The 19,151-nt window shown below is 31.0% G+C and overlaps 1 protein-coding gene and 1 pseudogene across 1 annotated transcript; both read left to right on the top strand.

Moving 5' to 3' along the window:
- The first annotated feature begins 10,947 nt into the window (after positions 1–10,947).
- Positions 10,948–12,477, top strand: LOC133680935 (epidermis-specific secreted glycoprotein EP1-like). The gene has a single exon (XM_062103984.1). It carries the CDS (start codon positions 10,966–10,968, stop codon positions 12,259–12,261), a length of 1,296 nt encoding a protein of 431 aa, XP_061959968.1. The 5' UTR covers positions 10,948–10,965; the 3' UTR covers positions 12,262–12,477.
- Positions 12,478–15,132: 2,655 nt separating this feature from the next.
- LOC133702294 (epidermis-specific secreted glycoprotein EP1-like) lies at positions 15,133–16,542 on the top strand (annotated as a pseudogene).
- The last annotated feature ends 2,609 nt before the right edge of the window (positions 16,543–19,151 follow it).

Genomic DNA, 19,151 nt, shown 5'->3' with positions numbered 1-19,151 from the left:
TGACATGCACCGCTATAAAAAGAAGAGGACACAACAACCCTACCAACATCACATAGGTAGGGTATTTGTGACCTTCGAGATGTGGTACACGAAGGGGGCGAGCACTTCCAACATGCTAGTGAGGGTGTCATACATGCCTATATCTTTTTTAGCCTAATACCAAATTTTCCCTTAGTTAACATGATAATAACTAAAAAAGCATCATGAAAAGATAAAAAAGCTCTTTGACACCATTTTATTTTTATTTTTTTTAATTTAAAGAGCATTTTGGTCATTTCAATATGTTTTTGCTTTTTTATTACTTCTTATATTTTTCAAATACCAAAAATGCCTATTGATGCTTGTGTTAAATTTTTTCTCTTAAGAGCATTTTTGTCGTTTCACAATGCTTTTGAAATAATAAAATACTTATTTACTCCTAATCAATTTGATAATGACTAATATGCATTGTAAAAAGACTTTAATGCCCCTAATAACTAGTTTTAATATTTTTGGTGTGAAATTACACTATTCTAGTTAACAATGTTTTCATTTTATGTCAACACTTTTTTTTCAAAGGAGAATTAGCTCTTGTTAGTATATTTTATTTGTTCTCTATTAGAAATGTCATGGAAATTAATTCAGCGTAATTTGTAAATGTTCCTAAGCAATTATCCGGTTATATTATAAAACTAAATCATTAATGATGTATAAATCTCATTAATGGGACAATTTTTTTTTTTTGGTAATTTTCATAACCCAAAATTTGACTCTATTTCCAAAATATTTTCTAAAAACATTCACTACCAGAAAATCGATAAATAAAAACAGAAATACCGAGAGAATATTTTCGTCGATCAATTTTCGAGGGATTTTACTGACGAAAATATTTCATGGGAATTACAGTGTGAAAAAAATTAAAACAAAGCAAAAAAAAAAATTTATGATGTGTTATTTTTACCAACGGAATTACAAACGGAATAAATTTCATAGGTAAAATCCGTCAGTAAATTCGTTGGTAAACTGTGAACACTGTTCATCATGTCAATTACAAAGGGAATCACCGACGGAAATTTTTCATCAGTATTTTCCAGAGAGCTCCAAAATTGTTCACTTTCCAATTACACTGTTAATTATTGTTCTTTACAGAAAAAATCACCGACGGATTGAAAAGTCATCGGTGTTATTTGGCGGTTTTCTGAAAAAATTCAATTAATTTAAAATTTTAATTTAAATATTACAGACAGAATCACCGACGGATTGAAAAATCATCGGTAATTGTTGACGGTTTCTAAAAACTTTTTATGAAATTAAAATTTTAAATTAAATATTACAAATGGAATTACCGATGGAATAATTAAAAAATATTAATGTTTAATTATCTGTCAGTAAAACCGTCGCTAACGCGTCCCAATAAAAAGCCTGAATCCCCTTATTTCACAAGAGAGAGACTCATTTCGTATTCTTCTTGTTCTTCTACTTCTTCTTCTTCTTCTTTTTCTTCTTCTTCTTTTTCACTATATGTAAAAAACATCAATAACCATTTCTTTCTCTTCTCTTCTCTTCTCTTCTCTCCTCATCTCCTTCTCTTCTCCTCCATGCTCGGGTATGTCTTCTTCTTCTTCTTCTTCTTCTTCTTCTTCACTATATGTAAAAAACATCAATATATATTTCTTTCTCTTCTCTCCTCTCCTCTTCTCCTTTTCTCCTCCTCCATGCTAGGGTATGTCTTCTTTTTTTTTTATCCTCTTAGTTTTTTTTAATTAATATGCTTTACAAAATTTTTATCTCTCTCCTTAGCTTCACTTGCAACTATATTAAGGTAAGATTTTTCTTTTTTCTTCTTTTTTTATGATTTTTTTCATTATATTTTTTTTATTTTATTTTTAATTGTTTTTGTTCTTAATAATTGTATAAATGTTGTTGTGAGATTTTTTTTTCATATGAGATCAATTTTTAGTTGATTTATTTATAGGATTTTTAAATTTTTAGCAATTGCAACTTCATTTTTTTCATATGAATTTTTTTAGTTGAATTTATTTTTTCATTTTATTTATTTTGTTGCAAATTTGTTTGAGTTGATTTTCTTATTCTTTTTTCCAAGCATTTTGAGTATATATTATAGAGTGTTGATTTATGTTAATTTAATTATTTTATAATTTTATAAAATGAATTTTTTTGTTAAATGTTTTTAAATAATTACCAACAGAATGAAGCGGGTAATTTGTTTTTACTCGTTTATTCCGTCAGTAAATCTGTTGGTAATAATATTTTTTTATTACCAACGGATTTACCGATGAACAAAAAATTACCGATGAAAGATTCACTGACGGAGCATTTTTGTCAGTGATTTCGATGGTAAATTAATTACCGACGAAATATATGTCTTACGCCGACAGAAAAATTTCATCAGTAAAACTATTAAATGTTATAATGATTTTTTTAATAAATTCTATCAATTTTAATCATTCTATTACTTTCATCACTTTTGTTTGTTTTATTTCGAGTGTCAAGTTAAGATTAAAAAAATAATAGGTAGCATAATCTCAGACAATGAAAAGAAAGATTACCAAATTATAGGGAATTGACACAATATTATATATTTGGCAAGTAAAAATAATAATAAATAAATATGGATTACCTTTCTACAATTAGAATAGAATATTATGAAAGATAATTGTTATATATTATGATTTTGATTTTTTATGAAAAATAGTTGTAATGTTGACATATTTCTTATTTTTTAAATGAAAAAATCGTCTTTGTTCTTGAAAAATGAATTCGTATTTTATTTTTTCATTAATAAAAGAAGTCGAAAACGAAAAAGAAAAAAGAAAAATAGTTTCATGTCAATCAACATATACTAGATATTTTGATGCTGTTTTCAAAAGCAAAAAAGAAAGTGGCAAACAACGCATCATGCTAATGGTTTTTGAAACTTAAGGTGAGATAGTCTGATAGACATCTGACTATGGAAAGGAATCAGCTGGCCTGTTTTGAAGAAGATTGGGTACGATTCAATCCGTCGGTTTTTGGTCAAAATTTACGGAACAGCCCACATAATAATAATAATAATAATAATAATAAAACTGAGAGAGGGACTTTGCTATTTCCTTTTTGGATTAGTATGAGGTTAATACTACATTCCAAGAGTTTTTTTACTATACTAGCATTCTCAAAAAAATATTTTTAAAACTACTATAACTGAAAAAAAAATTATTAAATTAGCACAATAATTAATATACCATAGCATATGCATGTTGCATTTTGTGCAGCTCACATTTCAATTCTCTTCCAAAATAATCCATGCTCTCAAAAGACAACATGCAATTTTTTATAAATATTTAATGGCTATGAAATGAACAAATATAATTTAATCACCGTAAAAAAATAAAATGACAAGAAAACAAGGGATAGGAGAGAAAAAAAAAGAATGAAAGAATAAAGCATTGGAAACACATTGGAGATTCAATTATAACATTTTCAATACTTTCATAAAGATATTATGAAAAGCTAATTTCAAAACTAGTAGTGAGTCAAAAAAGCCATCTAGGAACAACGATATGCTCACTTGTTGATATCACATCACCAACTTCAAAGTTGACTTTCTATAGTATTTATAAATTCATCTCATCGATATCTTTATAATAATATTAAGAGTGTTATTATTGGAGTTATAATGTATCTTCGACATCTTATTCTTTTTTTTTCTCTCTCTCTTTTATCTCTTATTTATTTTCTATGATATTTTTTAAAAAATTATTTTTGTTCATTTCATATTCATTGATTGTTTATAAAAGACACATGTTGATTTTTTAGAAGAAAATTGAAATTTGAGTTATGCATACACTACATGCACAAAACACCTAATCTTGCCTGTGTTATTTATATTTATTAATTATTGTGCTAATTTAAAAATTATTTTTTCAAGTTGTGTTGGTGTAAAAATATTTTTTCTTCTGGAGAAAAAAAAAACCTCACCATTGAAATTAACCTCTATGAAAATGCATGTCTATATACCTAATACTAATTTTGCATTAATGGCCGGACAACTTGGTCAGAACTTTCCAAAAACAGCTTGGCCAAGGACCAAGTTAATGGATTTAAGACATCAATCTAGACCAATGATGACTAATGTCAGCGAAAGTCAAAAGGGACAGGTAGCCTGCCTCGTACATTTCTTATTTTCTCCATGTTCCGAGCTGTCATTCCAGATAGATTGACTAGTATTAGTCTTCTGGCCACCGCTACAGGTCAAATATAAAAAAGATTAAAAGTAAAACAAATTAAACTCGACATGACATGAGGATTAATTTTGAATTATCTTGAACGTACTCTTGTTTGATTTAAATTTAAAATTAGATTATAGTTTTTTAAAAAATATATAATTTAATTAATTTAACCGGTATAATGATAATTTTAATAACTAATAAAAAATATAATTTAGTTTTTTAAAAAAAATTAAAATAATATTTTTTAATATTAAAATGATGATCTATTAGATTGACATAGTCTTCACAACTTAATCCATCAAATTTATAATTTAGATTATGAATTCTATTGGGTTTAACAACTCTATTTTTTAATTTAAATTTTTTTTTCAGTGTAATAGTTCATAAACTAGCTCCGCGGCTAGCTAGTAACATTTTTTTTTTTCAATGAAAACATCAACAAAATGTTTCACGCCATCAAGAAAAATTATAATATATTTTGGATATTGAGACCATGATATTTTTTATTGACCTTGAGTTAACTTTTTCATTTCTTTTTCTATTACCATCAAATAAAACTTTATATCATTTTCAAGGATTAACATGTATGGTCAAACATAATTTTCTAGTCTTTTATCACATAATTAACTAATACTTAGCAAAATATATTTTAAACTATTTACAAGAAACACTTTTTCTATTGAGGGAGATGACTTATCTCCGATATTGTCAACTTTAATGATCTTTCTTTTGAGTTGTCTCTAGAGATGACTTTTCCACCATTATTCTTTTGGGACCCAAGTCATATTACTCACTTTGTCATTCTTCACAGGACATGTATAAATCAAGTGAACAATACTTTTACAATACTTATATGTTTGGTTTGGTTCATATGATTGTTTGCTTTAACGAAGTAATTTTTTAAATATTTGTTATTCTTATTAGGTTGATAGCCTAAACGTCTTTTGTTGAAAACACATATTTGACTAGCAAGTATGGTTTCTACTTCTTAGAACTTTAAGTGAATTTAGCTAGTGCAATGTTCAACTTATCAACATTTTCTTTTAAAGTCTTGTTTTTCTCTTCAAGTTGGTTCATCTTATTGCAATTATTAACTATAAGGCATGCTTCTTTTCTAAAGTATGTTTCTCAACAAGTAAACATGCATGGTTCTTTTTCAATAAGCTATACTCAAAATCTAACTTCTTGTATTCATCATACAATATCTTAAATGCATCATGCAATTCATTATAAGAGAGATCAAATTCATCATTCAAAGAGATTACCTCATTGTCACTTTCAATTTGCCATGAAACACATGTTTGCAACGTGCTCTTCATCATCATTTAAGCTAGAGTTCGAGTCATCACTCCATTTTGCTTTCATTGCTCATTTGTTATGATGGTTCTTCTTTCTATTTTGAAGGAATAGTGGTTGGAGAGAAGAGAGACAATGAGCTATGTGGTGGTACTTGGTTTTGGTGGATTTGTGAAAGGGTCATTAGGTAGCGTTGGCGTTGATGGCATCTATGGGTGGTTGGAACATGGGTTATTTCTCTTGGCCAAGATGAGAGTTGTTATCGATGAAAACGACAGAATGGTCATTTATCTTAGTGGCGTTGTCGCCAATGTGGTGGCCAACCGTCGTGCTGCTGTTAAAGAGACATTAGTGAAGATTGGGTTTTAATGTGTAGGTGATAGTGAGGAAGAAGAAAACGAGTCTCTTTGTGTTCTCTCCTTTGAATGGTTGGCGGCATGGATTCAAAAATGGATTTAAGAGTTTTATGGGTCTCTCGGCTGGAGGTTGAAAGCTGCAGGTAATGGTGGAGTGTTTGTTGGTTTTTCTTTTTTTGGTTTATGGACATGAGAGAGACCTGGGAAGGGTGAACAATTGGTAAAAAAAAAATGGGAGAGGCTAGAGATGGGTGGCTATTCTTTTTTCTTTTTTCTTTTTTTGTGGCGGCTGCTTAGGTATGATGGGGGCTAGGGTTTTTTGTGTGTAAGAGATTTGGAGAGAAAAGTGTAGAAAAATACTTTTTTGGCTTTTCTTTATTTTATTATTTTCTAGTCTGCCCCTCGTTGCATGGTTCCAAAAACAATTTGGTCTCTCATTTTCTTCATTTGCATTTTTGGTCCTTTTATCTAAATATTGGTTTTATATTTTTCTTTTTTTTTTGTATTTTGACTTTTTGAAAAAGAAAACATTGACTCGATCAGAAAAAATCAACGATTTTAAAAATAACGCGTTAAAAGCTAAACACGTTAAAAAGAAATTTGAAATTTGAATTCTTTTGAGAAGATACTGAAAATGTTGAAAATGACACAAATACATCATAAACATGTTATTTGATTTTCTGTATTTTGAAAATATTTAGAAAAAAAGGGTTAAAATTTAGGTTATAACAGTTTCTCCCCTCCTTATAATAGAAAGTCTTGTAAGAGACTTTAGATAATAACCTTGTAAAGAAGAAAAGATAAAAGGATATGGATTTACTAGCTCAAGAAATAGTCCATCTTTCCAAAATTTTGCGATGCTCACAGATATCTCTGAGATTGATAGATCTTTAATGAAAATTTTAGCAATGAGGGCTTGAAATCACACTCAGAATGAATAGATAAGGCTTGCAGGTACATTATCTGATATGCGAGAGCTAGAAAGCATACTCAGAAGGAAAAGGATAGTGCTAGAAAGCACACTATTCAGGAGACGAAGGCTCAAATGCGCACTCAAAAGAAAAAAAAAGGGTTCAAAAGTGTATTATCTGGAAGATGAGGACTCAAAGGTGTACTTAAAAGGAGAAGAGATATGGCTCAAAGATGCATTATCTAGAGATGAGAGCTCAAAAGCACACTCAAAAGAAAAAACAGATAAGGCTCAAAGGCAAATATAAGGGCTCAAAAATGCACTTAAAAGAAAAGGAGATAGGATTTGTAAAGAAAAAGATGATGTTTATGGAAAAAAAGGATGTTTTGAAATAGTATAATTATATCAAACGACCTCCCTATAGGTAAAATTCAAAGATTTTTGAAATAATTAAATTGTCATGGGCAACCTACTCAGGTAAAAAATACAAAAAAAATTCTCAAAAGGTCTCATTGTAATGAGCGACCTGTCCAGGTAAAAAAATACAAAGATTTTTCAAAATGGTCTTCATGATAATGGACAACCTGCCCAGGTGAAAAATACAAAGATTTTTCAAAATGGTCTCATTGTAATGGGCGGTCTATCCAAGTGAAAAATATCAAGATTTTTCAAAATAATCTTATTGTAATGGGCGACCTGCCATGTGAAAAAAGACAAAGATTTTTCAAAATAGACGACCTGTATAGGTGGAAAATGCAAATATTTTTTAGAAACGGTAAAATTTTCACGGGCGACTTGCCTAGGTGAAAAACACAAAGATTTTTCAAAATGATCTCATTGTAATGGGCTACTTGCCCAAGAGGTAAAAAACGAAGATTTTTCAAAATAGTCTCATTGTAATCGGTAACCTGTCCAGGTGAAAAATCAAAAGTTTTTTTTTAAAAAAAGGTCAAATTGTAATAGGGACCTGTCCAGGTAAAAAATACAAAGATTTTTCAAAATAGTCTCATTATAATGAGCGACATGCCCATGTGAAAAAATACTTATCTGGAGAAGGGATTTTGCTAGAGATGTCTTAATTGCATAGTTAAGTCTAAAACTTCTTCATAATAGAGTGAGACTTCCTGATTATAGGATTAATTTTATAATGATAGGATTGAATGGAGATTTCCTTTCCTGATTTTTCCATGTTAGACTTTTTTTTAATCCATTTAGAGCCTCACTAAGGTCAAAACCTTGTTGGTTCTTCTTTGTTGGAGTCTTTCTAGACTCTTTTTTTACCGAAACCTTGTTGGGTCTTTAATCATTAGGAGCCTTGTTGGGCTCGGAACCTTGCAGGGTTCTTTTTTTGTTGAAGTCTTGGTAGACCCTTTCTTTGTCAAAACCTTGATGAGTTTTTAATCACTTGAGCTTTACTAGGCTCTAAACCTTGCTAGGTCCTTTTTGCTAGAGTCTTGTTGGACGCTTTCTTTGTCAAAACCTTGATGGGTTTTTAATGACTGGCACCTTGCTAGGCTTATAACCTTGCTAGGTCCTTTTGGTTAAGTATTGTTGGATGCTTTCTTTGTCAAAACTTTGATGGGTTTTTAATCATTAGAGCCTTACTCCTCTCAGAAACTTTCTAGGTCCTCTTTGCCAGATTCTTGATGGAGTCTTTCTTTTTCAAAACCTTGATAGGTTCAGAAGCTTGCTAGGTTCTTTTTGTTAGAGTCTTGCTAGACTCTTTCTTTGTCAAGACTTTGATGGGTTTTTAATCATTGGAGCCTTGTTAGGCTCAAGACCTTGCCAGGTTCTTTTTGTTGGACTCTTGCTGGACTCTTTCTTGCTAAGCCTTACTGGCTTTAGGATTATCTTAAGTCTTGCTGGGCTTTGGAATTTTATTGGATTCCTTCTTTGTTGAACCTTTGTTGAGCTTTGAAAACTAAATCGAGCCTTGCTTGGCTCAGAACCTTGTTAGGTTCCTGTTTGTTTGAGTCTTGCTAGAATTTATTAAGGATTATTTCTTATGTAATTCCTAAAAGAAAAATTATGCAATGATTTGGGATTAGATGATATGCATGCATCCTCACTTGGTTGAAAACATAGGCCTTCTTTTCTTGCAAAACATCCTCTGATTGGTGGAAAGGTTCGCTACTACCGATTTGGCCACTAGTTGTTTAACTTAAATCTTCAACCCACTTAGGTTTTGTGCATGTGATCAATATGTTTGATTGCCTCTTCATTGCATCAGTTCGCTTAATTTTTGCTCACGTGATCAATTGTGCTTAATTGCTTCTTTGTTGTACAACCTAGAGTTTTAGGTGATGTATGAAGCTCTACTCAGTTATTAGCCATGATATTGCCTCCTGGTCAGCTGATACACCCTGATTTATGATATTCTTACACCGTTGCTCACTCAATTCAATAGAGAAGCGACACTCCATTACTTTCATTTGCTAAAGGAGTTCATTAAATCCTCTATTGTCAATGACTGTTGCAAATTACCCTCAATTAATGTATTCATGTGATAACATTTTTCATATATCATAACCATTATTGTATGATTGCCCACTCACTTTTATGAAGAAGCGACGCTCCACTACTCTCACTTTATGAAGGAGGTCATCAAATCATCTATTGTCAATGACTGTTGCAAATTACCCCCAACTAATGCATTTATGTGATAACATTTTTCAAGTATTATAGCCATCCTTCAAAGGGTAAACTATATTTTCAAACATAAAGATACCTCCATGTGTAGCATTACTCTCAACTACTGATGGAATTTATGAAATCATAGACTTTTATTGAGCAATATTATCCTCAACTAATCTAGTTGTGCTCATTATTATGCTTATCATCAAGAGGTATTTGTCATCGCTAGATGTTATTCATAGCTTTGATGGATTTATATAATCATCATTTGTTTATGTGTTTCTTTACTCCCTAGCCGATCTAGCTATTGTCTGTTATCCCTCTCAGGATACACTACATTGCCTCTTAACAGCTTGACTTTTTAAGGATGACTTAGTGTCAACGTCATTTCTACCAAGGACCTTGCAAACTCGGTCAATAACCTTTTTGTTTAAACATATTTTTTTATTTTAGAATCAACTCGTAAATTTCAAGAATCATGTCCATTCAAATCTAATTGTTAAAATAAAATTAGAGAGATGTAAATTTTAAAAGTATTCTCGAAGTTTAAACTTCTTTAGTCGAAGGCCCAAAACATACCTTTTAACACTAAGAGATATTTTGTTGATGATTGACAAGGTATAGGTTGAGAAAGAAGTATTAGCTTAAAGTTAGGGTTGTCCTTAGCTCAAATGATCTTTTTTGCATTTTAAAAACAGAAATTTACCTGATGCAAGATTAAAACAATTTTGGCGAAGGTACATGATGAGGTAACATTTTGTTTTGTGGGTTTCAAAGTAAGAGAGTTGAGCAAACACTTGAGGTTCTATTGAGGAAAATTTGTTTTATTTTTAGTGCTTATTTTATCAACTCAATAGCTTAAGCTGTTACATGAGGTCTCAATATATGATTTATATTATTCTTTAATGCATCCCCCAAGTGAAAGCATTTTGGGCTTAAAACTTGCACATACCCACATTACCTTGTGTTTATTTTTTTATTAAATAAATCAAAATGATGAGATTCGAACTCGTGGCCGTTTGGTAATCAAGGCTTTGATACCATATCAAAGAATTATCTCAACTTAATAATTTAAGCTGTTAAATGAGGTTTCAAAATATAATTTATTTTATTCTCATATATTATTCAATTAAATAAAATGTATGAGTTTTCTTATCTATGCTAAGAATTTTTTATATTAAAAAACATTGAAAAAGTCTAACAAATTTTTTTTATCTGTTAGAAAAAAATATCTAGAGCAGAGGTCCTGTAGCCAGCAAAATAACAGATGTGGTGGTGAACAAGGACTCCACGTAAACCAATGTAAAAAAAAAAGTGATCTTACTTTGGAAAAGGGCTCTCTCTCTCTCAAATTAATCGCAAAAGTCAGCCCAGCAACATTTAAAAAGCAAGATGTACGAATAGTCTTGAGATGTTTTTTTGGCACAAAGATGTACGAATAGTCAGAGAACCTCATCCTTCAATTTACTAACATGCCATCCTCATCTGCTATAAAGGGCGGTGTGTCTGCATGGTTTTATATAAAGTCCACTTAGGAGCTACATAGACAGACAAGCAGATGCTATCTTCCACCCCTATGGAACGGTCACTGTTCTTCTCTCTGTTCTTGCTCTTCTCAGTATCCATCGTTGCCCAATCCACTGTCCCTTCAAATTCCACATTTAAGAAAGTCAATACTGGAGAGTGGTCGGAAGCCATTTCAGAGTACAGTTCAGATTTTCGTGCCCTGGACATCTCTGCCTCCGTTTTCCAAGTTTGCTTTTATAACACCACCCCTAATGCATTCACTCTCGCAATACGTATGGGTACGAGGAGGTCACCGGCAGTGAGGCGTTTTGTTTGGGAAGCCAACCGAGGCAACCCAGTTGGTGAAGATGCCACTCTCACTTTTGGTGAGGATGGAAACCTTGTCTTGGCCGATGCTGATGGCAGGGTTGCTTGGCAAACCAACACTGCCAACAAAGGTGTTGTAGGCTTGCAAATGCTACCGAATGGTAACATGGTGCTTCATGACTCTAAGGGCAATTTCATCTGGCAAAGTTTTGACTATCCCACTGATACTCTTTTGGTGGGTCAATCTCTTCGTGTTGGAGCCGTAACCAGACTTGTGAGTCGAGCCTCTGACAAAAAGAACACAAACGGAGCCTATAGTCTAGTATTAGAACCCAAAAGAATAGCCATGTACTATAAGAGTCCAAACTCTCCCAAGCCATACATTTACTACACATCTGCTTTGTTTAGCATACAGAAAGGGCGTCTACAATATGCGAGGCTAATCAATTCGGCTAATGAACTGAGTCTTCAGTTCTCTACAGGTGGTGGACCCGTGCTCTCTAAGCCCAATTTCAACAGCACATTGTCATTTCTCCGACTTGGGGTAGATGGCAATCTTAGAGTCTACAGTTTCAACAACCAGGAAACTTCAGCTTCTTGGGATGTGACTTTCACTCTTTTCTCTAAAGATGTAGGTGTTTGGGAAAGTGAGTGTCAATTACCAGAGAAATGTGGCAAGTTTGGGCTCTGTGAGGACAGTCAATGCGTTGGTTGCCCATTACCAAATGGGCTTGGGAACTGGACCGAGAGCTGTGAACCTGTGAAGGTAACTGTATGTAACAAGAACTTCTATTACTATAAACTAGAAGGGGTTGATCATTCCATGAGCAAGTATGGAAATGGAAATGGACCCTTGAAGGAGAACGATTGTGAGAAGGAATGTTCCAGTGACTGCAAGTGTTCAGGTTACTTTTACAACACAAAGACATCTATGTGCTGGATTACTTATGATCTACAAACTCTGACGAGGGTTGCAAATTCTACACATGTGGGTTACATAAAAGTGCCGAATCACCAGTGAAGCTGGCCTGCTTGTTTTCACTAAGGCATGTAGTAGAATACTGAGATCGTTATAGTTTTCTTATACGCACGCGTTTACTTGGCGGGGCTAGTTTATCGCTTGCTGACATTTCTGGAGCAGTGTTTGCTCGCAAGTGCCTGATTTAAACTCTCTGTTTACTGTTTCCTTCTGTAGCAAAATAAAAGTGGTAATAAAAAACACGAGCATTTCAATTTCTTTCTTTTCCTTTTTAAATTAATGGGAGGATTCCATTTCAGCCCCGGATGTATTCAGGACCGATTACACTAAATATATTGTAAAAATAGATTCTCGCTTTGTTATAAAATATTATTATTTTGATTCCATCAAATACAAAGTATTATTGTTATTTTCTTACAGCGGAACATAAGATTTTACATATCTGATATATTAGATAATAATATAAATTATATCTTAAAATTTTATTTAATAATTTAAGATTTTTAGTTGAATTGATTCTTCGACATAATATTAAAGTTTTAATGATCTAGCAATCATGAGTTCGAATTTCACTATCTCTATTTTTTTATTTATTTGCTAAAAAAAGTTTTTATTAGAAAAAATATGTTAGAAAATAATATAAATCATATTTTAAAACTTCACCTAACAACTTAAACTTATAAATTAAATTGTTTCCTTCACAAGATATAATAGCATATATTTCAGGTAGGACTGTATTTTAATTTTGAATGTAAATTCTTTCACACAATATAACAGCATATGTTCTAGGTAGAACTGTATTTTAATTTTGAATGTAAGGGAAGTAGACATCAGCATTGTTTTTCTAAAAAAAATATTATATGAATACAATAATTAAAAATATATATTAACTAATAAATAAATAAAATATGAATTCTAATTAAAGATTAAAGTAAAAAAGTTAATTTTCCTAACGATGAGTATTTTATCTCAACTATCATTTTTTTAATTTATACATTTCTTTTATCTATCTTAAAAAAATTATTATGATTACTAAGTATATGTTATTATAATTTACCCTATCTTTAATTTCCCATTCCAACTTGTGTTTTATAACACCACCCCTGATGCATACTCGAGCTCTACATTATTGAAATTTTATATATAGAGATTTAGAGTTAATTTTTACTTTTCCAAGTTAGCTTAGGGCTATGTTTGTTTCCTGGAAAATAGTTTTTGAAAAATTATTTTTTAAATTTTCCCGTGTTTGTTTGTCATTAGAAAAGTTAGTCAACGAAAAATATTTTCCGATCAACGGAAAACACTTTATAGTCAAAGAAAAATTTGGTTGGTTTCTAGAAAAGTGTTTTCTTTTATTTTGAACGGAAAACACATTCTGGAAGTTGTAAAAAATTTAGAAATGTCATACTATTTGTTGATTATATCAAATGTGGTCCTCAAACTTTTGATTGCTATATATATTTTGTTTTGAATATTTATTTTTCAATTTCATCCATTAGAATTTAATTTTTATATTAATTTTGGTCCTCATTTTTATAATTATTATTTTCTTTTCCCTTATCATTTTTTAATTAAAAATTTTTTATCTATCAAATTTGATCCTCATTCTTTTGATTGTTACTTATTTTATTTGAAATAATTTATGAAATGTTAATTATTATTATTTTAATTTCTTCATCTTTCAATTTTTTTATTTTTTAGATTTGATCTCTATTATTTTGATTATTATTATTTTTTTAGATAATTTATGAAATTATATTTTTTCAATTTCATTCTCATTCAATTTTTTAATTTGTAAGATTTGTTCCTCATTATTTTAATAAACTTGAAAAAAAATAAAACATTAATAAGTTATTTTCCAGCTAATTTTTCATTACATAACCAAACACTAGAATCCAACTTATTTTCCATTACACTACCAAACATTAAAAAATAATTCACTTTCCCGGAATTCACTTTTCAAAAAGAAACTACTTTCCAGCAAATAAACGAGGCCTAGATAGTACTCTCTACTATTTCTACATTAAACTATTTTAATGCATTAATATCAAAAATAAATTTTAAAAAATAAAATAAAAATATTATTTTAATATATTTTTAAGTAAAAATCAACCTCCATCACACTAAGCAAGAGTCCTAATATATTTGGTTTCATTAAATGATTGTTCATGTCTCATGTGCATCTATAGTTGAGCTATTAACAAGATTATCATTAAGTAAAAATTTTCCATTCCTAGCTTGATCATGTTCATGGAGTGTTAGTATTCATTAACACTGATCCACGAGTTGGCCACCATCATATTTTCAAGAGGGGTGGAGATAAGTGGAGAATCGCTATAATTAAAAACTAAAGATTTCGTCTTTTACCATGCACTTGTGGAGGCCGAAAGACATATTTAGTATCGTCTAAATATTAATATATAGTTTATAAAGGATGATAATTAAAATTAAAATTAAATTATTTTCAGATAATTTTAAGGATGCAATTTTTACATTTACCAGTTATATTTAAAACAATGTATATAAAAATTTCTCTTAGATTTTTACTCTACAATTTAAATTAAAAAATTAAATAAAAAGAAAAGAAATAACTTGGTCTAATACGTGAATATAACAAAGACGTCAATATAGAACAAAGTTGACCGGTTGGCTTGCATCTGTATACTGTCTGTAAGAGAAACACGTCACATTATTACACCAAGCACAGTTATTGCAGAGAGCCTGCATCCATTAATACACCAAGCACATGTTTGACGACTGAAGGTGGTTTCGATCAAAAAGATCTACGAGAAGTGAAGAGCCTCATCCTTTGTTAGGTTACTAAAATGCCATCCTTATCTTCTATAAAAGAACTGCCTGCCTGGTTTCATATCAAAGCCACTCGTAGTTGGATAGATAAGCTGAGGTATTATAATGTCTTCTCCTATGGAATTGTCATTTTTTCTCTCTCTTTGCTTGCTCTTCTCAATATCCATCACTGCCCAATCTACTGTCCCTCCAAATTCCACATTTAAGTATGTCAATGAGGGAGAATTTGGGGAATTCCTTACAGAATATGGGGCAACTTTTCGTCCCCTGGATATAACTTAATCCGTTTTCCAACTCTTTTTTTACAACAGCACTCCTAATGCATACACTCTCGCTATACGTATGGGAACTAGGAGGTCGGAATCGCTGAGGCGTTATGTTTGGGAAGCCAACCGAGGAAACCCAGTTCGTGAAAAGGCCACTCTTACATTTGGTGAGGATGGAAACCTTGTCTTAGCAGATGCTGATGGTAGGGTTGCTTGGCAAACCAACACTGCCAACAAAGGTGTTGTAGGCCTGCGGATGCTACCAAATGGTAATATGGTGCTTCATGACTCCAGGGGAAACTTTATATGGCAAAGTTTTGACTCACCTACCGATACCCTCTTGGTGGGTCAATCTCTTCGAGTCGGAGGTGTAACTAGGCTTGTGAGCCGAGCCTCGGAGGAAACAAATTCTAATGGATCCTATAGCCTGGTCATGGAACCCAAAAGACTTGCAATGTATTATAAGAGTCCGAATTCTCCGAGACCATATATCTATTACACATCCGATTGGTTTAGTGCAGATAAAGGTCGTCTACAATATGTGACCCTAAATAGTACCCCTAATACCGATGACAATTTCAATGACCTCCTTCTCGAGTTCTCTACTGGCTCTGTAACCCTTCTCTCGAGGCCCAACTACAACAGCACATTGTCATTCCTTCGACTTGGGATAGATGGGAATCTCAGAATCTACACTTTCAATAACATGGTACGCTCGCGTTCTTGGGAAGTGACCGTCACTCTTTTCTCCAGAGAAGTGGGTATTTGGGATAGCGAGTGCCAATTACCAGAGAGATGTGGTGGTAAGTTTGGGCTTTGTGAAGACAGCCAATGTGTTGCTTGCCCATTGCCGAGTGGACTAATGGGCTGGAGCAAGAACTGTGAACCGGTGAAGCCAGCTGCTTGTGGTTCCAAGAATTTCTTTTACTATAAACTAGAAGGTGTTGATCATTCCATGAGCAAGTATGCAAGCGGAAGCGGACCAATGAAGGAGGATGATTGTGGAAAGAAATGTTCGAGTGACTGCAAGTGTTTAGGTTATTTTTACAACAAGGATTCGTCCAAGTGTTCCATTGCTTATGATCTCCTAACGCTGACTAAGGTTGCAAATTCTACCCATGTGGGTTACATAAAGGCTCCAAAGCACTAAGGAAAAGCTCGGCCTGCTGGCTCATATATACTTCAGAGTTTTAAATTGTCCAGCATAATGAAGTGGTAGTATTGTTCTCAATAATTGAGCTTGTAATTTATTTTGATATTGTTCTTATTTTCCAGTGTTGTTGAGTGGATATTGTATGCTGCTAATAAAGACAAGGCAAATTTATGCTTCAATTCTCCACGTAAGAGTTGAGTCTTTGTTTTTTAAGGTCCCAGTAAATAAATGGTTTGTTTTGGTCTCAAAAGCTCTTAGTTGTGCGTGGATGAGTAAATAAGTGTTTGGCAAGGGAACTTCCATATCTCGAATTGATATATATATATATATATATATATATATATATATATATATATAAAACCCACTATAGATCAAGTTAGATTGTTAGTGATTTATTATAAAGGTATATTTTTTTGGACTGCAATCCTCTTATGAAAAGTTTTTAGAAAATTGCATAGTTTTTAAAACACTGATGTTATTGTTAAATAACCACTATTCAGAATAATAATTTAAATAAAAATCATGATTTTAAATCATAAATTAAATGAAATCGCAATCCATAGTAGTTTTTTAACCATCGCAATTTAAAATAGCGATTACATAATAAAATCATGATTTTGAATCGTGGTTATGATACATATATAATTATTTGTGTTGATGTTGGTAAATGTATCAAAAAAATTACTTACGTTAATGTTAGTAAATAATAAAAAAAATAATTGAATATATTGATGTTTAATTTTTTAGATATTGATAAATGTTCAAAAATAATTATTTATATTGTTGGTAAATAATCACGATTAAGGTTTTTTGGGGTTCTTTAACTGACTGTTAACCAGACTGGCTGCAAATGAAATACTCTTCGAGATATGATGGTATTGACTGATGCTGGCAGTAGTACGAGGGTATTGACTGATCCAAAGATTACCGGAGCCTGTTTGAAAATGTAATTACGGTTATATTTTAAAGTATTTTTCGTGTCAAAATATATTGAAATGATGTTTTTTTTATTTTTTTAATTATTTTTTAGATCAGCACATCAAAACGATCCAAAATATATTAAAAAATTAATTTTTAATAAAAAAATTAATTTTTTAGAAACACGGGTAGAACCCATCTAAAATTTATATTACTAAGGCTGTGTTTTAATTTTTTTATTTTAAAATAATTATTTTTATGATTTTAGATGGGTTGATGTCAACACATCTAAAATTATTTTGGCATCCATTTTATTGATGGCCAAAACTTATGGGCTAAAAATCTCTTTCAATTTGAAAACTGGAGCTAGCTATCTATGATTGAAAGAGAGACTGGTCTTAACGTTATTGATCAATAGGAAACTAATATTTATACGAGGGGAATACATTTGTTGTAAACTTGTAATGGAGCTATTTGCAGTATTAATTGTCGATTTTTCTGTACATTACATGGTTGTACAGCCATCGTTTTCCAGTTTCTCTGCAGATTCATGACTTCATCGCTGTTGTTTTTGCTGCTATAGTTCCTAATTAATTAATTTATCCTTTGTTTTGTTTTTTCTCTACTTCTGGCTTACAAAAGAGAATTTAGAAATTCATAGAATATAGGATCTGCGCTTGGAGAAGATATTTTTCTTCTCTTTTTTTTTTTTTTTTTTCAAAACCTTAAATGTCTTTCCGAATGTACCTTCGTTTCTGTCATTAATGGCGGAACAACTTGGTCAAGTACATGGATTTTTCAAACACATCAATATAGACCGAAATTTATTATTGTTTGGCCTTCATCCTTGCATTTCCGATTTTCCGGGTTCGTTGTTGTCTTCTTAGCTTTATAAAAATAAAAGCCCCTGAGTTTGTTTCTGGTGTTATAAATTTTAAGATCACTAAAGACTTATATAGTTATTAATTTTAAGACTTGTGGAATCAATCGAGATATACACAAACTGATCTGAACACTTACGTTAATAAAATAAAATCTGATATTTAAAGATTATATAAAAATTAACTAAAAAAACAAAAATAAATACAGATATAATTTCACTGAATAAATAAAAAATATTTATAAAAATAGTTAATCATTAGTTCTCAACCACAAGATAAACAAGATGAATGGAATCATATACACAAGACAGTTAATAAAAGAATAGAAAGAGTTTCTAATGTGTTTTTTTTAAGTTATATATAAATTCTTGAACTTAGAGAATTAAAAATATTAAGTTTTTCATTAACTAAAAGAGAATAATCATTTAGTATAACTACATATGTTATATTTATTGAGAAATGCAAAATTATATAGATAAAATTCGTGTTGTGCATCTTAATTAATTGGATTGTTTTGTTTTTATGAATCCCGATATGAAACTTATATAGATATAATTTAAAATATTCTTTTATAATGTCGTTCAACATAAAGAATTTATTAAAATTTATTAATTTTTTTATAATACTATTTTCTTCAATATCATTTAAAAAATTTTGAATTTACTATTATTTTATCAATTAATAATCTAAGATTCTAGACTTTTATTAAAAAAAAACCCATCAAATTAACAATATTATAGATATAAGATATAGAAGCGAAACAAATGTTTTTCATCGGTGAATTTTTAATGAATCAAATTCATTCATCACTCTATACGATACAATATTTAAAGCTTTGAACTCCACGAATTTATTCCCTCTTTTGTATTTATGAGCTAGTGGTTACTTCTTGGATTTTGTGAATTT

This window comes from Populus nigra, chromosome 1, assembly GCF_951802175.1.
Source record: "Populus nigra chromosome 1, ddPopNigr1.1, whole genome shotgun sequence".
Taxonomy (NCBI): domain Eukaryota; kingdom Viridiplantae; phylum Streptophyta; class Magnoliopsida; order Malpighiales; family Salicaceae; genus Populus; species Populus nigra.
The sequence above is the reverse complement of the archived record's forward strand: the minus strand, read 5'-3'. Positions and strand labels throughout refer to the sequence as shown.

Excerpts from the sequence above, each read along its gene's own strand:
- LOC133680935 (XM_062103984.1), top strand. The coding sequence starts at position 10,966 with ATGCTATCTTCCACCCCTATGGAACGGTCACTGTTCTTCTCTCTGTTC.